The 16,436-nt window shown below is 33.3% G+C and overlaps 1 protein-coding gene across 2 annotated transcripts in view; it reads left to right on the top strand.

Moving 5' to 3' along the window:
- LOC100379073 (WD repeat-containing protein 70-like) overlaps positions 1-16,129 on the top strand; it is a 33,312-nt gene extending 17,183 nt beyond the window's left edge. For both annotated transcript variants that reach the window (XM_085503463.1, XM_085503462.1), the window contains exons 9-17: positions 1,247-1,421; positions 1,918-2,017; positions 2,412-2,496; positions 7,429-7,567; positions 7,747-7,847; positions 7,936-8,015; positions 8,974-9,093; positions 11,724-11,886; positions 15,501-16,129. In XM_085503463.1, coding sequence (XP_085359589.1) covers positions 1,247-1,421; positions 1,918-2,017; positions 2,412-2,496; positions 7,429-7,567; positions 7,747-7,847; positions 7,936-8,015; positions 8,974-9,093; positions 11,724-11,886; positions 15,501-15,609 — 1,072 coding nt within the window. In that variant the 3' untranslated portion in view covers positions 15,610-16,129. The remainder of the gene's footprint in view (positions 1-1,246; positions 1,422-1,917; positions 2,018-2,411; positions 2,497-7,428; positions 7,568-7,746; positions 7,848-7,935; positions 8,016-8,973; positions 9,094-11,723; positions 11,887-15,500) is intronic.
- The last annotated feature ends 307 nt before the right edge of the window (positions 16,130-16,436 follow it).

Here is a 16,436-nt window from a genome sequence, read left to right as displayed (position 1 = left end):
AGCCAATTACCATGCTACAATGCATGTTGAAGAGATCTTTACTGATAAATAGATTCAGCCAATTACCATGCTACAATGCATGTTGAAGAGATCTTTACTGATAAATAGATTCAGCCAATTACCATGCTACAATGCATGTTGAAGAGATCTTTACTGATAAATAGATTCAGCCAATTACCATGCTACAATGCATGTTGAAGAGATCTTTACTGATAAATAGATTCAGCCAATTACCATGCTACAATGCATGTTGAAGAGATCTTTACTGATAAATAGATTCAGCCAATTACCATGCTACAATGCATGTTGAAGAGATCTTTACTGATAAATAGATTCAGCCAATTACCATGCTACAATGCATGTTGAAGAGATCTTTACTGATAAATAGATTCAGCCAATTACCATGCTACAATGCATGTTGAAGAGATCTTTACTGATAAATAGATTCAGCCAATTACCATGCTACAATGCATGTTGAAGAGATCTTTACTGATAAATAGATTCAGCCAATTACCATGCTACAATGCATGTTGAAGAGATCTTTACTGATAAATAGATTCAACCAATTACCATGCTACAATGCATGTTGAAGAGATCTTTACTGATAAATAGATTCAGCCAATTACCATGCTACAATGCATGTTGAAGAGATCTTTACTGATAAATAGATTCAGCCAATTACCATGCTACAATGCATGTTGAAGAGATCTTTACTGATAAATAGATTCAACCAATTACCATGCTACAATGCATGTTGAAGAGATCTTTACTGATAAATAGATTCAGCCAATTACCATGCTACAATGCATGTTGAAGAGATCTTTACTGATAAATAGATTCAGCCAATTACCATGCTACAATGCATGTTGAAGAGATCTTTACTGATAAATAGATTCAGCCAATTACCATGCTACAATGCATGTTGAAGAGATCTTTACTGATAAATAGATTCAGCCAATTACCATGCTACAATGCATGTTGAAGAGATCTTTACTGATAAATAGATTCAGCCAATTACCATGCTACAATGCATGTTGAAGAGATCTTTACTGATAAATAGATTCAACCAATTACCATGCTACAATGCATGTTGAAGAGATCTTTACTGATAAATAGATTCAGCCAATTACCATGCTACAATGCATGTTGAAGAGATCTTTACTGATAAATAGATTCAGCCAATTACCATTTGGATTATAATCTGTACAGTATAATTAAGACAGTTTTCAAATTTTATTATTATTAGGACTGTTCGAATCTGGGACCTGAATGCAACAAAACAAAAGCGGGTGATAAAATTGCGACAAAGTAATGGCAGAAGGACCATACCAACGACTTGTTCCTACAGTAGGGATGGAAAGCTGGTAGCGAGTGGTTGCCAAGATGGTTCACTACAAGTATGGGATATTAAAAGGCACATGGTAATTGAAACAGTGATACTTCTCAAGTGAATTTTCTTCATTAGGCTATGAACAAAATTGTATGCTTCTTATCCCATGAAAATGATAAATGCAGTTTACATTTTTTTTGTATTGAAATTATTCATTACTTCAACAACAAAGTCTGTTAAATTTGAAACAGGAACTCGTTTGAACATTGTTTATATCATTTTGGGACCACAGGATTTTCAAACAAATTTTTATTTTTATTTAATCAGGATAATTATTTTATTGTTACATACATTAATTTCTATTTGATAGTTTGATTTTTCATCAGTGAAATTGTAATTAATTTCTTATTGCCTGAATTAATTATAGATGTGAAAAGTAACATTATGTGAAATGGTATGTTGACCTTTGCCCTCGTACAGTGTTTCACAAAGTACTTCTAATTATGTATGTCATATTAGTCTTGCTCTGTCCAAAATGCATTGTTTTTCACTTTTCTATAACCAAGTATTTTGAATATTTGTTATAGGTGTTCCCAGCATATAAGAATATGACAGCACATACGAATGGTACTGATACATCCTGTGTTTGTTTCTCATACGATAATAGGACACTGGCCTCAAGGGGTGGTATGTACATGTATTATTTGTTTCTTTATTTGTCTTATAAAATATACACACTTCATAGAACATATAAATTATTTATGACACTTTGCTTCAGGGATCTTGTTTATGGATTATCATGATTTTGATTCTGCATAGCAGGGATTTTAGTTGAAGACTTTTGGTGTACTGCTGTATACCATTCTATACATGTCACACTGGCCGGTCTAAAAAGACAAGTCCCTGGGTTTCAATAGAAAATAAACATTTGATAAATAAAAAAATGAATTGTATTTAAATATGTGCGCATAAGTAATGTATGAAATATCGTATTGGCCATGTGTGTTTCAGCGTGTAGATTTGACAATGCTAATGTCACCTCCTTAGTTTCTTCACAATATGTTGTTATTGTTGTTAACAGGAGATGATACTTTGAAGCTGTGGGATTTCAGGAATTTTAAAAAACCTTTGGCAGTCGTGCAAGATCTGACCAATTACTTTCCAATGTAAGCTACATATTATGTATTTAATGTGAAATTAGTAGAAAAAAAACATTCTTATTGTATCATACCGAATATTCAAGTGTTACTACTATGCATACCGGTAGTTAAGTATATGCTTATATTCAATATGGATTCCATACTATGCATAGTTAAGTATATGCTTATATTCAATATGGCTTCCATACTATGCATAGTTAAGTATATGCTTATATTCAATATGGCTTCCATACTATGCATAGTTAAGTATATGCTTATATTCAATATGGATTCCATACTATTCATAGTTAAGTATATGCTTATATTCAATATGGATTCCATACTATGCATAGTTAAGTATATGCTTATATTCAATATGGCTTCCATACTATGCATAGTTAAGTATATGCTTATATTCAATATGAATTCTATACTATGCATAGTTAAGTATATGCTTATATTCAATATGGCTTCCATATTATGCATAATTAGATATATGCTTATATTCAATATGGCTTCCATACTATGCATAGTTAAGTATATGCTTATATTCAATATGGATTCCATACTATGCATAGTTAAGTATATGCTTATATTCAATATGAATTCCATACTATGCATAGTTAAGTATATGCTTATATCAATACGGGTTCCATACTATGCATAGTTAAGTATATGCTTATATTCAATATGGATTCCATACTATGTATAGTTAAGTATATGCTTATATTCAATATGAATTCCATACTATGCATAGTTAAGTATATGCTTATATTCAATATGGATTCCATACTATGCATAGTTAGGTATATGCTGATATTCAATATGGATTCCATACTATGTATAGTTAAGTATATGCTTATATTCAATATGGATTCCATACTATGCATAGTTAAGTATATGCTTATATTCAATATGGATTCCATACTATGCATAGTTAAGTATATGCTTATATCAATACGGGTTCCATACTATGCATAGTTAAGTATATGCTTATATTCAATATGGATTCCATACTATGCATAGTTAAGTATATGCTTATATTCAATATGGATTCCATACTATGCATAGTTAAGTATATGCTTATATTCAATATGGATTCCATACTATGCATAGTTAGGTATATGCTTATATTCAATATGGATTCCATACTATGCAGAGTTAAGTATATGCTTATATTCAATATGGATTCCATACTATGCATAGTTAAGTATATGCTTATATTCAATATGGATTCCATACTATGCATAGTTAAGTATATGCTTATATTCAATATGGATTCCATACTATGCATAGTTAAGTATATGCTTATATTCAATATGGATTCCATACTATGCATAGTTAAGTATATGCTTATATCAATACGGGTTCCATACTATGCATAGTTAAGTATATGCTTATATTCAATATGGATTCCATACTATGCATAGTTAAGTATATGCTTATATTCAATATGGATTCCATACTATGCATAGTTAAGTATATGCTTATATTCAATATGGATTCCATACTATGCATAGTTAGGTATATGCTTATATTCAATATGGATTCCATACTATGCATAGTTAAGTATATGCTTATATTCAATATGGATTCCATACTATGCATAGTTACGTATATGCTTATATTCAATATGGCTTCCATACTATGCATAGTTAAGTATATGCTTATATCAATACGGATTCCATACTATGCATAGTTAAGTATATGCTTATATTCAATATGGATTCCATACTATGCATAGTTAAGTATATGCTTATATTCAATATGGATTCCATACTATGCATAGTTAAGTATATGCTTATATTCAATATGGATTCCATACTATGCATAGTTAAGTATATGCTTATATTCAATATGGATTCCATACTATGCATAGTTAAGTATATGCTTATATTCAATATGGATTCCATACTATGCATAGTTAAGTATATGCTTATATTCAATATGGATTCCATACTATGCATAGTTAAGTATATGCTTATATTCAATATGGATTCCATACTATGCATAGTTAAGTATATGCTTATATCAATACGGATTCCATACTATGCATAGTTAAGTATATGCTTATATTCAATATGGATTCCATACTATGCATAGTTAAGTATATGCTTATATTCAATATGGATTCCATACTATGCATAGTTAAGTATATGCTTATATTCAATATGGATTCCATACTATTCATAGTTAAGTATATGCTTATATTCAATATGGATTCCAAACTATGTATAGTTAAGTATATGCTTATATTCAATATGGATTCCATACTATGCATAGTTAAGTATATGCTTATATTCAAGATGGATTCCATACTATGCATAGTTAAGTATAATTTTATGCTTATATTCAATATGGATTCCATACTATGCATAGTTAAGTATATGCTTATATTCAATATGGATTCCATACTATGCATAGTTAAGTATATGCTTATATTCAATATGGATTCCATACTATGCATAGTTAAGTATATGCTTATGTTCATTATGGATTCCATACTATGTATAGTTAGGTATATGCTGATATTCAATATGGATTCCATACTATTTATAATTATAAGTATATGCTAATATTCAATATAGATTCCATACTATGCATAGTTAAGTATATGCTTATATTCATTATGGATTCCATACAATGCATAGTTAAGTATATGCTAATATTCAATATGGCTTCCATACTATGCATAGTTAAGTATATGCTTATATTCAATATGGATTCCATACTATGCATAGTTAGATATATGGTTATATTCAATATGGATTCCATACTATGTATAGTTAAGTATATGCTAATATTCAATATGGCTTCCATACTATGCATAGTTAAGTATATGCTTATATTCAATATGGATTCCATACTATGCATAGTTAGATATATGGTTATATTCAATACGGGTTTCATACTGTGCATAGTTAAGTATATGCTTATATTCAATATGGATTCCATACTATGTATAGTTAAGTATATGCTTATATTCAATATGGCTTCCATACTATGCATAGTTAAGTATATGCTTATATTCAATATGGATTCCATACTATTCATAGTTAAGTATATGCTTATATTCAATATGGATTCTATACTATGCATAGTTAAGTATATGCTTATATTCAATACGGGTTCCATACTATGCATAGTTAAGTATATGCTTATATTCAATATGGGTTCCATACTGTGCATAGTTAGGTATATGCTTATATTCAATATGGATTCCATACTATGCATAGTTAGATATATGCTTATATTCAATACGGGTTCCATACTGTGCATAGTTAAGTATATGCTTATATTCAATATGGCTTCCATACTATGCATAGTTAAGTATATGCTTATATTCAATATGGATTCCATACTATGTATAGTTAAGTATATGCTTATATTCAATATGGCTTCCATACTATGCATAGTTAAGTATATGCTTATATTCAATATGGATTCCATACTATTCATAGTTAAGTATATGCTTATATTCAATATGGATTCCATACTATGCATAGTTAAGTATATGCTTATATTCAATATGGATTCCATACTATGCATAGTTAAGTATATGCTTATATTCAATATGGATTCCATACTATGCATAGTTAGATATATGCTTATATTCAATATGGATTCCATACTATGCATAGCTAGATATATGCTTATATTCAATATGGATTCCATACTGTGCATAGTTAAGTATATGCTTATATTCAATATGGATTCCATACTATGCATAGTTAGATATATGCTTATATCAATATGGGTTCCATACTATTCGTAGTTAAGTATATGCTTATATTCAATATGGTTTCCATACTACATGTTTGCATTGCAATGTGTATGGGTCCAATGTACATAATAGTACATGTATTGTTTGCTGAAAATAACTGCAAAATACACATTAAATGTTACTTTCAATGGTGTGAATTTACCAAGTATAAAAATTGTCGGAATGAATTGAGGACTTTTCCACTCACCAGATAAAAATTTCAGAACGCTGGTAAAGTGACTGCAATGACTTTCTCACAAACATCCCACACCTTCTATCTGCATTCACAGTTGTTAGAGCTTAGAGCATTCTTGGTGAGCATTAAAATGGCACGTGTAGAACGCGCCGCAGTGATCCCGGATGTGACATTTCAGTGGCAGCTTTGCCGTAGAAACATATTTGCTTCACATAAAGAATATCCTAAACATCAAAACAGAGTATCTTACTTAATTTCTATTTTGGATGACTAATGTTCCTTCAAAACCTTGAAATCAACCCGGAAAGCAAATTAAAGTGCAGACATCAGCAGTGCAAAGAACGACAAATGCTCAGTATCATTGCACAGTACAGTAGTTTCAGTGACGTTATCCATGTCATGTGACTGAGTCTCAATCAAACACAGTATTGCGTAACAGTGAGACATTAGACATTGAACTTACGTTGCCCTCAAGTCGGAAAATTGGGTTGGTCGGTCGATCAAATTTTTTTTTTTCTTTTTAAACTCGTGAAAACTAATCATAAATGCATGCTAGATCAAAATGTTTCTTTCAGTCTTTTGTATTTAAATACAGATCAACCCGAGTTTCAAAGTCCCCACTTATCCCTCTGGGGACCCTGGGGATCAGACAACGGTCCGGAATCGTTAATGTTTAGAGGAAACACTTTTTTACTGCTTAAAATAGTGAGTTTTTAATATTTGGGCCTATTAAAAAAAAAAAAAAAAGAACGCGACCCGATATTTCTTATTCTTCAGTCGGTTGCTGTGGGCAACAAAACAATTATTTTTTGGCCTTATACTAATGCTGCTTCCCCTTCAATCTAATGCTTCACACAGGAGGTGCAAGTCAGTCTACATGACATACATTTTTTTTGGAGGGATTCATCAGTTATCCTGAAAAATTTGGATTAGGAGCGATGTGGTGTGATCTTGGTGTTTATTACATCTTGTAATTCTCAATTCTGATTTTTTTTTTCAGGACTGACTGTCTATTTAGTCCAGATGATAAATTAGTTGTTACTGGAACATCAGTAAAAAAGAATGCAGGAGCAGGCAAATTAATGTTCTTTAATCGCCAAACATTGGAGAAAGTAGCCATCTTGCCTGTCAATCAGTCAGTAAGTTGAACAAGGAATAGAATGTAATGTTTTACGTCTGTGGCTGTTTTCATAAAAATATTTGTAATATTAGTCTTACTAGTGAGGGGGAGGGGTCATCATTCGTTGCTCTCAATTATATTGAAAACATGAACCTCAGTGTCGTATCTTGATTTGTCAATACACTGTTCTATCTACAGAGTGTTATTCGATGTCTATGGCATCCAAGGTTGAATCAAATCATAGTTGGATGTGCTAATGGGGAGACCAAAGTTTATTACAATCCTGAAAAAAGTTACAAGTAAGTATGAATCTCCTAACATGGTTCCATCAACTGGAAAATGTTTCAGATAGAGACTATGACAATTTCCATTTTTCTTTTTTTTAAGTGGAGCTAAGTTATGCGTTGCTAAGAAACAGAACAGAGTGAAACAAATGGAGTTTGTTGTTAATCAACACATCATCACACGTGAGTAATCTTCTATTGTATGAATTGCATAATTTGCTGCAACTATGTAAGAATACATTTCATTGAATTCTCTTTATTTAGGCTTTGTGAAACATAAAATTCATGAATTTTTTTATTCAAAAACAGAGTTAAACAAGTTTAATTAACCCAACTGAAAATTTGAATTTGAATATATCATCTTCTCAGGAATGCATATGCTGATTTTATTCAAAGTTGGTACATGATGTTTTGTTTTGTGCTTTGATGCAAAATGTCCAACTGGTTAATGCTATGCAATTTGCCACTAAACAAAACAAGGATAAAATGCCTTTTGAAGTAACACCATATTTTAACTTGGCTAATAATCCTTCCACAATTAATTATAAATTATCTATCTATCTTTCATTGGTTTTAATTGACACAGTCACTAAAAACTGAATGGATACTATGTCTTTGACAATGACTTGCTTTGTTTATAGTTGTTTCAAAGACCAATCAGAATGATATATGGTACATACAGTGTATGCACAGAGTTAGTGTATTGTGTACAATTAGATTATCTGGAGTGGTGTAGTTTGTACAATTTATAAATATATAACGTACTAATCTGAATTGGTGTACAATAACAAAATATATTGAGCTCATCTGAAGTGATGTTTTTGGTTTTGTTAACTTTGTTCATTTGGCAGCCATGTTTGTCCTCTTAAACACAATAAACCATTGATATTGTTTTATAATTATCATAATTTAGTATTTTCAATGATAGATAGATAATTCAACTTTCAAAAGCATGTATGCTAGGCATGCTCTGAAGATCTCATTTCCCTGGAAAAGTTGCATGCAACGTGAAGAACTTATCATCCATACATAGAATGTAAATGTGCAAACCATTTCTTTGACACACTGTCTTGTTTTGTGGATCCTATTGGCTGCTGCTTAGTATCATATATCATAATATTGTTCATTATGTATTTGGCAGCTCATGCTCTGCCACTATTCAGAGATAGTAACATGACTGGTAAACTAGCAAGAAAGCAGCTAGACAAAGACCGCAAGGATCCTGTCAGATCACACAGACCAGATCTGCCAATCACCAGTGGTAAGTACAGAATTTAACTTGTGTCGCAATCTGAGAAAACAACACAGATTTACAATATATGACTGGGTATGGCTTACTTCTTGGACAACAATTTCTTTTATTTATTTATCACGTTCATTGACACTCAACTAAAACCTGATACATTTCAAACACAAAAAGTAACTTTTCAAAATGAAAATTATAATACCGTATTTATCCGGGTATAAATAAGCCCAGGGTCCTGAAAATGGAAAATTGCCAAAAAGAAGGGGTGGGCATTTGCCAGGAGATCCCCGGCAAAAAAAACGAAAATTGATAACACGCAGATCGAACTGCGGCAGGGAATAGAACGGCAAATGAAAACATGCAACGGAAATAAATAAACAATATGCAACACTAGAAGTAAAACAAAAATAATGTATTAATGTGACAAATAAACCAGAAATAATAAAAATCGACAGTGAGGAATCATTTGAATTAGGATTTTCCCACCGTCAAACACGCCCGATACGCATGAACTCAAAATGAATTAAAATGTCAGGGGTTAAACTGCGTAAAATGATTTCCGGTCTCGACAAATTCCGAATCAACCGTCACACAAGATCAATAATAATTTACAAATTTACACAGTAAAAATTATAAAAATTCATAGCTGTTTGAAAAAACTCCTCAGATCTTTATTTGAACGTCCATTGCCATCTTCGTCAAACTCAAAACCCTCAAATTCCAAGTCAGCGTCACTGTAGCCGTCGAACAAAATCCCTACAACTTATTCCTGAAGTTCGTCGATATCGTCCCACACAATTTGGACTTAGCACTTTTAATCCTCTTTTAATTTCGCAGTCTGTCAGCTTGGCACTTTCATTCATGTCTAATCATAATAAAGAGAAAAGAAAAATGGGGTCGTTCTGCTGCGATGGCACACAATGCTTTTGTTTACAGTCTAGCAATCATCTTTGACCTTTATGCATCTGCTTTACTGATTGGCTAAGAATGACATCACTACTAGTATTTCATCATAAAGGTTAAATCGTGACATTGCTTTCTTATCAGACTCAACGCTTGAAATAGGAAGTGTTTTTTTTATCCAACGACAGAAGAATAGTTTTCATGATAGAAATGCAATAGCGGTGATAAAAGATGATAAAAAAGTTGGCAGTCTTGGGCGTGACATTGCAAAATTGCCGGCCCCAGTTATGGATTCGCAAGCTGCTACATAATATTTTATAAAGCCAAAATATCGAGATTTCAACCACTCTCCCAGGTACGGGTTGCTACATTGGTTCCATTGTCGACGGCGCAAAAGCCGAGCGAGTGCGACACTTGCTTAGCGACTCTCCGGATACGATTTGCCAGAATCGTTTCTAATGAAGCACAAACTAAACGGCCAGCCCTTTTTAGGGCCACAACATATTTCAAAAAGAGAACTACCGTTTTAGCTTTAATATTAATTTTTTAAAAATTAAAATCTCCCCTTGTTTACGCAATTAACAATTCAACTTTTAATACAACCACAGTCAACGAAAAAAAATAGTTTTGGTTTTGTTTTTTTGTGTGTGTAGAAAAAGACCCCCTGGGCGTGTGCCCGGACATGACCTCAACTTCTTTATTGTGTCAAAAGTGGGGGGGTGGGCGTTTGCCCAGGCATGGGCTCTTACCCGGATAAGTACGGTACATGTAATATGAGAATAGGCAAGAATGTTTTTGTTAAGACAAGTATGTGAAAATAAAGTATATCACAATACTATAATTGTAAGACAAGTATGTGAAAATAAAGTATATCACAATACTATAATTGTAAGACAAGTATGTGAAAATAAAGTATATCACAATACTATAATTGTAAGCAGTAAACATTAAAACTCATTTCACATTTCATAAAACCTTTCATTGCCCATATATGGACATAATGTCATTGTTACCATCTATCCGAATGAGTATTGAATTCCATTGCCCTTAACCCTGCATTTGAACAAAAATTCATGCTAAATTTTCGATGTACACGGTTTGTGACTTAAAAATAAAAAAACAATAATATAAGTGAACTGAAATCAAAAATGTCATCTAAACATTGTATCTAGTTTTAAGTGCGGCAGTCGTCACGCTGCGCATGTGCGGCATTTGTATTGATAAACATTGATTTTCCCACAATCCAATGTGCTCTTCAAATGAAAATCACAAGTATGAAGTTTGACCTGGGCGCGACTTGCACTGAATACCACCGGCGACTCCTTCGATACAGTTCAATCAGCTAAAAATGACCTAATTAAAGCTTTGAAACGTCTCAGTTTGTACTCGTTGATCTGCGCTACAGTCAAAGTCTCCATCTTTGTTTATATGAGTCCCATATATCTGGCACATGTGTGGCGCGACGACTACCGTGCTTTAATCATTCATTTGTCGTTTGAAGTGTTTTTCTACTACATGTAAACTTGCATAGAATCAACTCCTCATTCAATATGCCACTTTGGGTCATTTATTATTATGTTAGAAGTCACCAGAGCTACAAAAATGATTATATAGTGGGAGTTTAAGCATGCCAAATTGACACTCAATTATTGTTGCAATCTTTCCAAAGATTAAGCATACAATGTACACGTATGTCTTTGAATTGAGAAATTTTTGAACTCATTGAATATCTTACTTTACAGGTAAGGGCGGGCGTGTTGCTGCTATAGGAGGAACTTTGACATCTTATATCGTATCCAGTATTGCTAAAAGAAAAGCAGATGACAGTAACCCAAGAGAGGCTATATTAAGACATGCAAAGGAGGCTGCAGAAAACCCCATGTGGGTTACACCAGCTTATCAGAAGTAAGTCCTTTTACCCCATGTGGGTTACACCAGCTTATCAGAAGTAAGTCCTTTTACCCCATGTGGGTTACACCAGCTTATCAGAAGTCTTTTTATCCCATGTGGGTTACACCAGCTTATCAGAAGTAAGTCTTTTTACCCCATACAGGTTACACCAGCTTATCAGAAGTAAGTCATTTTACCTCATGTGGGTTACATCAGCTTATCAGAAGTAAGTTTTATTACCCCATGTAGGTTACATCAGCTTATCAGAAGTCCTTTTACCCCATATAGGTTACATCAGCTTATCAGAAGTAAGTCATTTTACCCCATATGGGTTACACCAGCTTATCAGAAGTCCTTTTCCCCCATGTGGGTTACACCAGCTTATCAGAAGTAAGTTTTTTTTACCCCATGTGGGTTACACCAGCTTATCAGAAGTAAGTCCTTTTACCCCATGTGGGTTACACCAGCTTATCAGAAGTAAGTCATTTTACCCCATGTGGGTTACATCAGCTTATCAGAAGTAAGTTTTATTACCCCATATGTGTTACACCAGCTTATCAGAAGTAAGTCATTTTACCCCATGTGGGTTGCATCAGCTTATCAGAAGTAAGTTTTATTACCCCATGTAGGTTACATCAGCTTATCAGAAGTCCTTTTACCCCATGTGGGTTATACCAGCTTATCAGAAGTAAGTTTTATTACCCCATATAGGTTACATCAGTTTATCAAATGTAAGTCATTTTACCCCATGTGGGTTACACCAGCTTATCAGAAGTCCTTTTCCCCCATGTGGGTTACACCAGCTTATCAGAAGTAAGTCTTTTTACCCCATGTGGGTTACACCAGCTTATCAGAAGTCCTTTTACCACATGTGGGTTACACCAACTTATCAGAAGTAAGTCCTTTTACCCCATGTGGGTTACATCAGCTTATCAGAAGTCATTTTACCCCGAGTGGGTTACACCAGCTTATCAGAAGTAAGTCCTTTTACCCCATTTGGGTTACACCAACTTATCAAAAGTTCTTTTTCATTTATACTCAGTATCACATCGATTGTAATATTGACTACAAATTGCAGCGCTTGACCCTTTTATAAGAAAACCACATTCCAATAGAAGCTAGGTTTCGGCTGTAGCAAATGAACGTTAACTCTGTGTGTGAACATGTGTAGAAAATTTTCATAATTCTTTGACACAGGAGAATGACTAACATACAATTAATATCAAACACAGCAGTTTCTATATCTTAGAACACAGCCAGAGACAATATCAAACATGAAAGTTGTTATCATTTCAGAACACAGCCAGAGACAATATCAAACATACAAGTTGTTATCATTTCAGAACACAGCCAGTGCCAATATCAAACATACAAGTTGTTAACATTTCAGAACACAGCCAGTGCCAATATTCCAAACATACAAGTTGTTATCATTTCAGAACACAGCCAGTGCCAATATTCCAAACATACAAGTTGTTATCATTTCAGAACACAGCCAGTGGCAATATCAAACATACAAGTTGTTAACATTTCAGAACACAGCCAGTGCCAATATCAAACATACAAGTTGTTATCATTTCAGAACACAGCCAGTGCCAATATTCCAAACATACAAGTTGTTATCATTTCAGAACACAACCAGTGCCAATATTCCAAACATACAAGTTGTTATCATTTCAGAACACAGCCAGTGCCAATATCAAACATACAAGTTGTTATCATTTCAGAACACAGCCAGTGCCAATATCAAACAAACAAGTTGTTATCATTTCAGAACACAGCCAGTGGCAATATCAAACATACAAGTTGTTATCATTTCAGAACACAGCCAGTGCCAATATTCCAAACATACAAGTTGTTATCATTTCAGAACACAGCCAGTGCCAATATCAAACATATAAGTTGTTATCATTTCAGAACACAGCCAGTGGCAATATCAAACATACAAGTTGTTATCATTTCAGAACACAGCCAGTGGCAATATCAAACATACAAGTTGTTATCATTTCAGAACACAGCCAGTGCCAATATCAAACATACAAGTTGTTATCATTTCAGAACACAGCCAGTGGCAATATCAAACATACAAGTTGTTATCATTTCAGAACACAGCCAGTGGCAATATCAAACATACAAGTTGTTATCATTTCAGAACACAGCCAGTGGCAATATCAAACATACAAGTTGTTATCATTTCAGAACACAGCCAGTGGCAATATCAAACATACAAGTTGTTATCATTTCAGAACACAGCCAGTGGCAATATCAAACATACAAGTTGTTATCATTTCAGAACACAGCCAGTGCCAATATCAAACATTCAAGTTGTTATCATTTCAGAACACAGCCAGTGGCAATATCAAACATACAAGTTGTTATCATTTCAGAACACAGCCAGTGGCAATATCAAACATACAAGTTGTTATCATTTCAGAACACAGCCAGTGGCAATATCAAACATACAAGTTGTTATCATTTCAGAACACAGCCAGTGGCAATATCAAACATACAAGTTGTTATCATTTCAGAACACAGCCAGTGCCAATATCAAACATTCAAGTTGTTATCATTTCAGAACACAGCCAGTGCCAATATCAAACATACAAGTTGTTATCATTTCAGAACACAGCCAGTGGCAATATCAAACATACAAGTTGTTATCATTTCAGAACACAGCCAGTGGCAATATCAAACATAAAAGTTGTTATCATTTCAGAACACAGCCAGTGCCAATATCAAACATACAAGTTGTTATCATTTCAGAACACAGCCAGTGCCAATATCAAACATGCAAGTTGTTATCATTTCAGAACACAGCCAGTGGCAATATCAAACATACAAGTTGTTATCATTTCAGAACACAGCCAGTGCCAATATTCTAAACATACAAGTTGTTATCATTTCAGAACACAGCCAGTGCCAATATTCTAAACATACAAGTTGTTATCATTTCAGAACACAGCCAGTGCCAATATTCCAAACATACAAGTTGTTATCATTTCAGAACACAGCCAGTGCCAATATTCCAAACATACAAGTTGTTATCATTTCAGAACACAGCCAGTGCCAATATCAAACATACAAGTTGTTATCATTTCAGAACACAGCCAGTGCCAATATTTCAAACATACATGTTGTTATCATTTCAGAACACAGCCAGTGCCAATATTCCAAATATACAAGTTGTTATCATTTCAGAACACAGCCAGTGCCAATATCAAACATACAAGTTGTTATCATTTCAGAACACAGCCAGTGCCAATATTCCAAACATACAAGTTGTTATCATTTCAGAACACAGCCAGTGCCAATATCAAACATACAAGTTGTTATCATTTCAGAACACAGCCAGTGCCAATATCAAACATACAAGTTGTTATCATTTCAGAACACAGCCAGTGCCAATATCAAACATACAAGTTGTTATCATTTCAGAACACAGCCAGTGCCAATATTCCAAACATACAAGTTGTTATCATTTCAGAACACAGCCAGTGCCAATATTCCAAACATACAAGTTGTTATCATTTCAGAACACAGCCAGTGCCAATATCAAACATACAAGTTGTTATCATTTCAGAACACAGCCAGTGCCAATATTCCAAACATACATGTTGTTATCATTTCAGAACACAGCCAGTGCCAATATTCCAAACAGAAGATGATGAGGAAGAGGATGAAGATCAAAGGGATGTGCCACATTGGACAAAAAAACAGAAACTGGAAGAAGAGAAATGAACATGTACATTTTTTTCAAAAAACGAAAACAATAAAAATGTGAACTGAACTGGTCTACATCAGTACTTTTAAGATAAGAGCTGATGTTTTATTTGGAGTTGGGAATTATGAAAGACTCAGACATTCAACCATGGAAGTTTTTTATTAAAATATTATTTTCAACATCAGTACCTTGGATAAGATGGTTTGAATTTTGTGATCTCAAAAATTGGTTTATATTCTTGTATGTAATGCTTTTAATATTCTTGATTGTGTTATTATAAATACCTGCTACATCAAATACATGTCTTCAATTCATTGTGCACACAGAATGTCTTATTATATTGCATATAATATTGTAAAATGTGCATCAATAACAGTGCAGGTATATCAGCTGATTATGACTCATTTTGCTGTGAGAAAAAGGTCTGTTTATATTGTCCAAGTTTACATTTACATATTATGGCATCATCATAATGTTTTACATCAATCTTAGTATTTGTAAGTCAATAAATGAAATAAATTTCCAAATGAAAAAGTGTATTTTGTGTAGACCAAGTCATCTAATGTTCATTGCTGCCAACTGGTGCTAATCATATGACTGATTGTGTGTTGTGATCCGCATCCACGTCAACTTTTTACTTTTTCGTCTTCCTGAAAACCGCAAGTTGTGTAATAATGTCTTAAATTTTAACATATGCTTGTACCGTATTGTTTCTATCAAGATATACATGTATCACGCACAATTGAAACAACTTTAACTGTGATGTAATGCAAGTTTAAGTAGTGATTTGCCCCAATGAAATCTGTAAATATTATTATTAGCAATAATGTAATATTCACTCATA

This window comes from Saccoglossus kowalevskii, chromosome 9, assembly GCF_978046115.1.
Source record: "Saccoglossus kowalevskii chromosome 9, keSacKowa6.1, whole genome shotgun sequence".
NCBI classification, from domain to species: domain Eukaryota; kingdom Metazoa; phylum Hemichordata; class Enteropneusta; family Harrimaniidae; genus Saccoglossus; species Saccoglossus kowalevskii.
The sequence above is the reverse complement of the archived record's forward strand: the minus strand, read 5'-3'. Positions and strand labels throughout refer to the sequence as shown.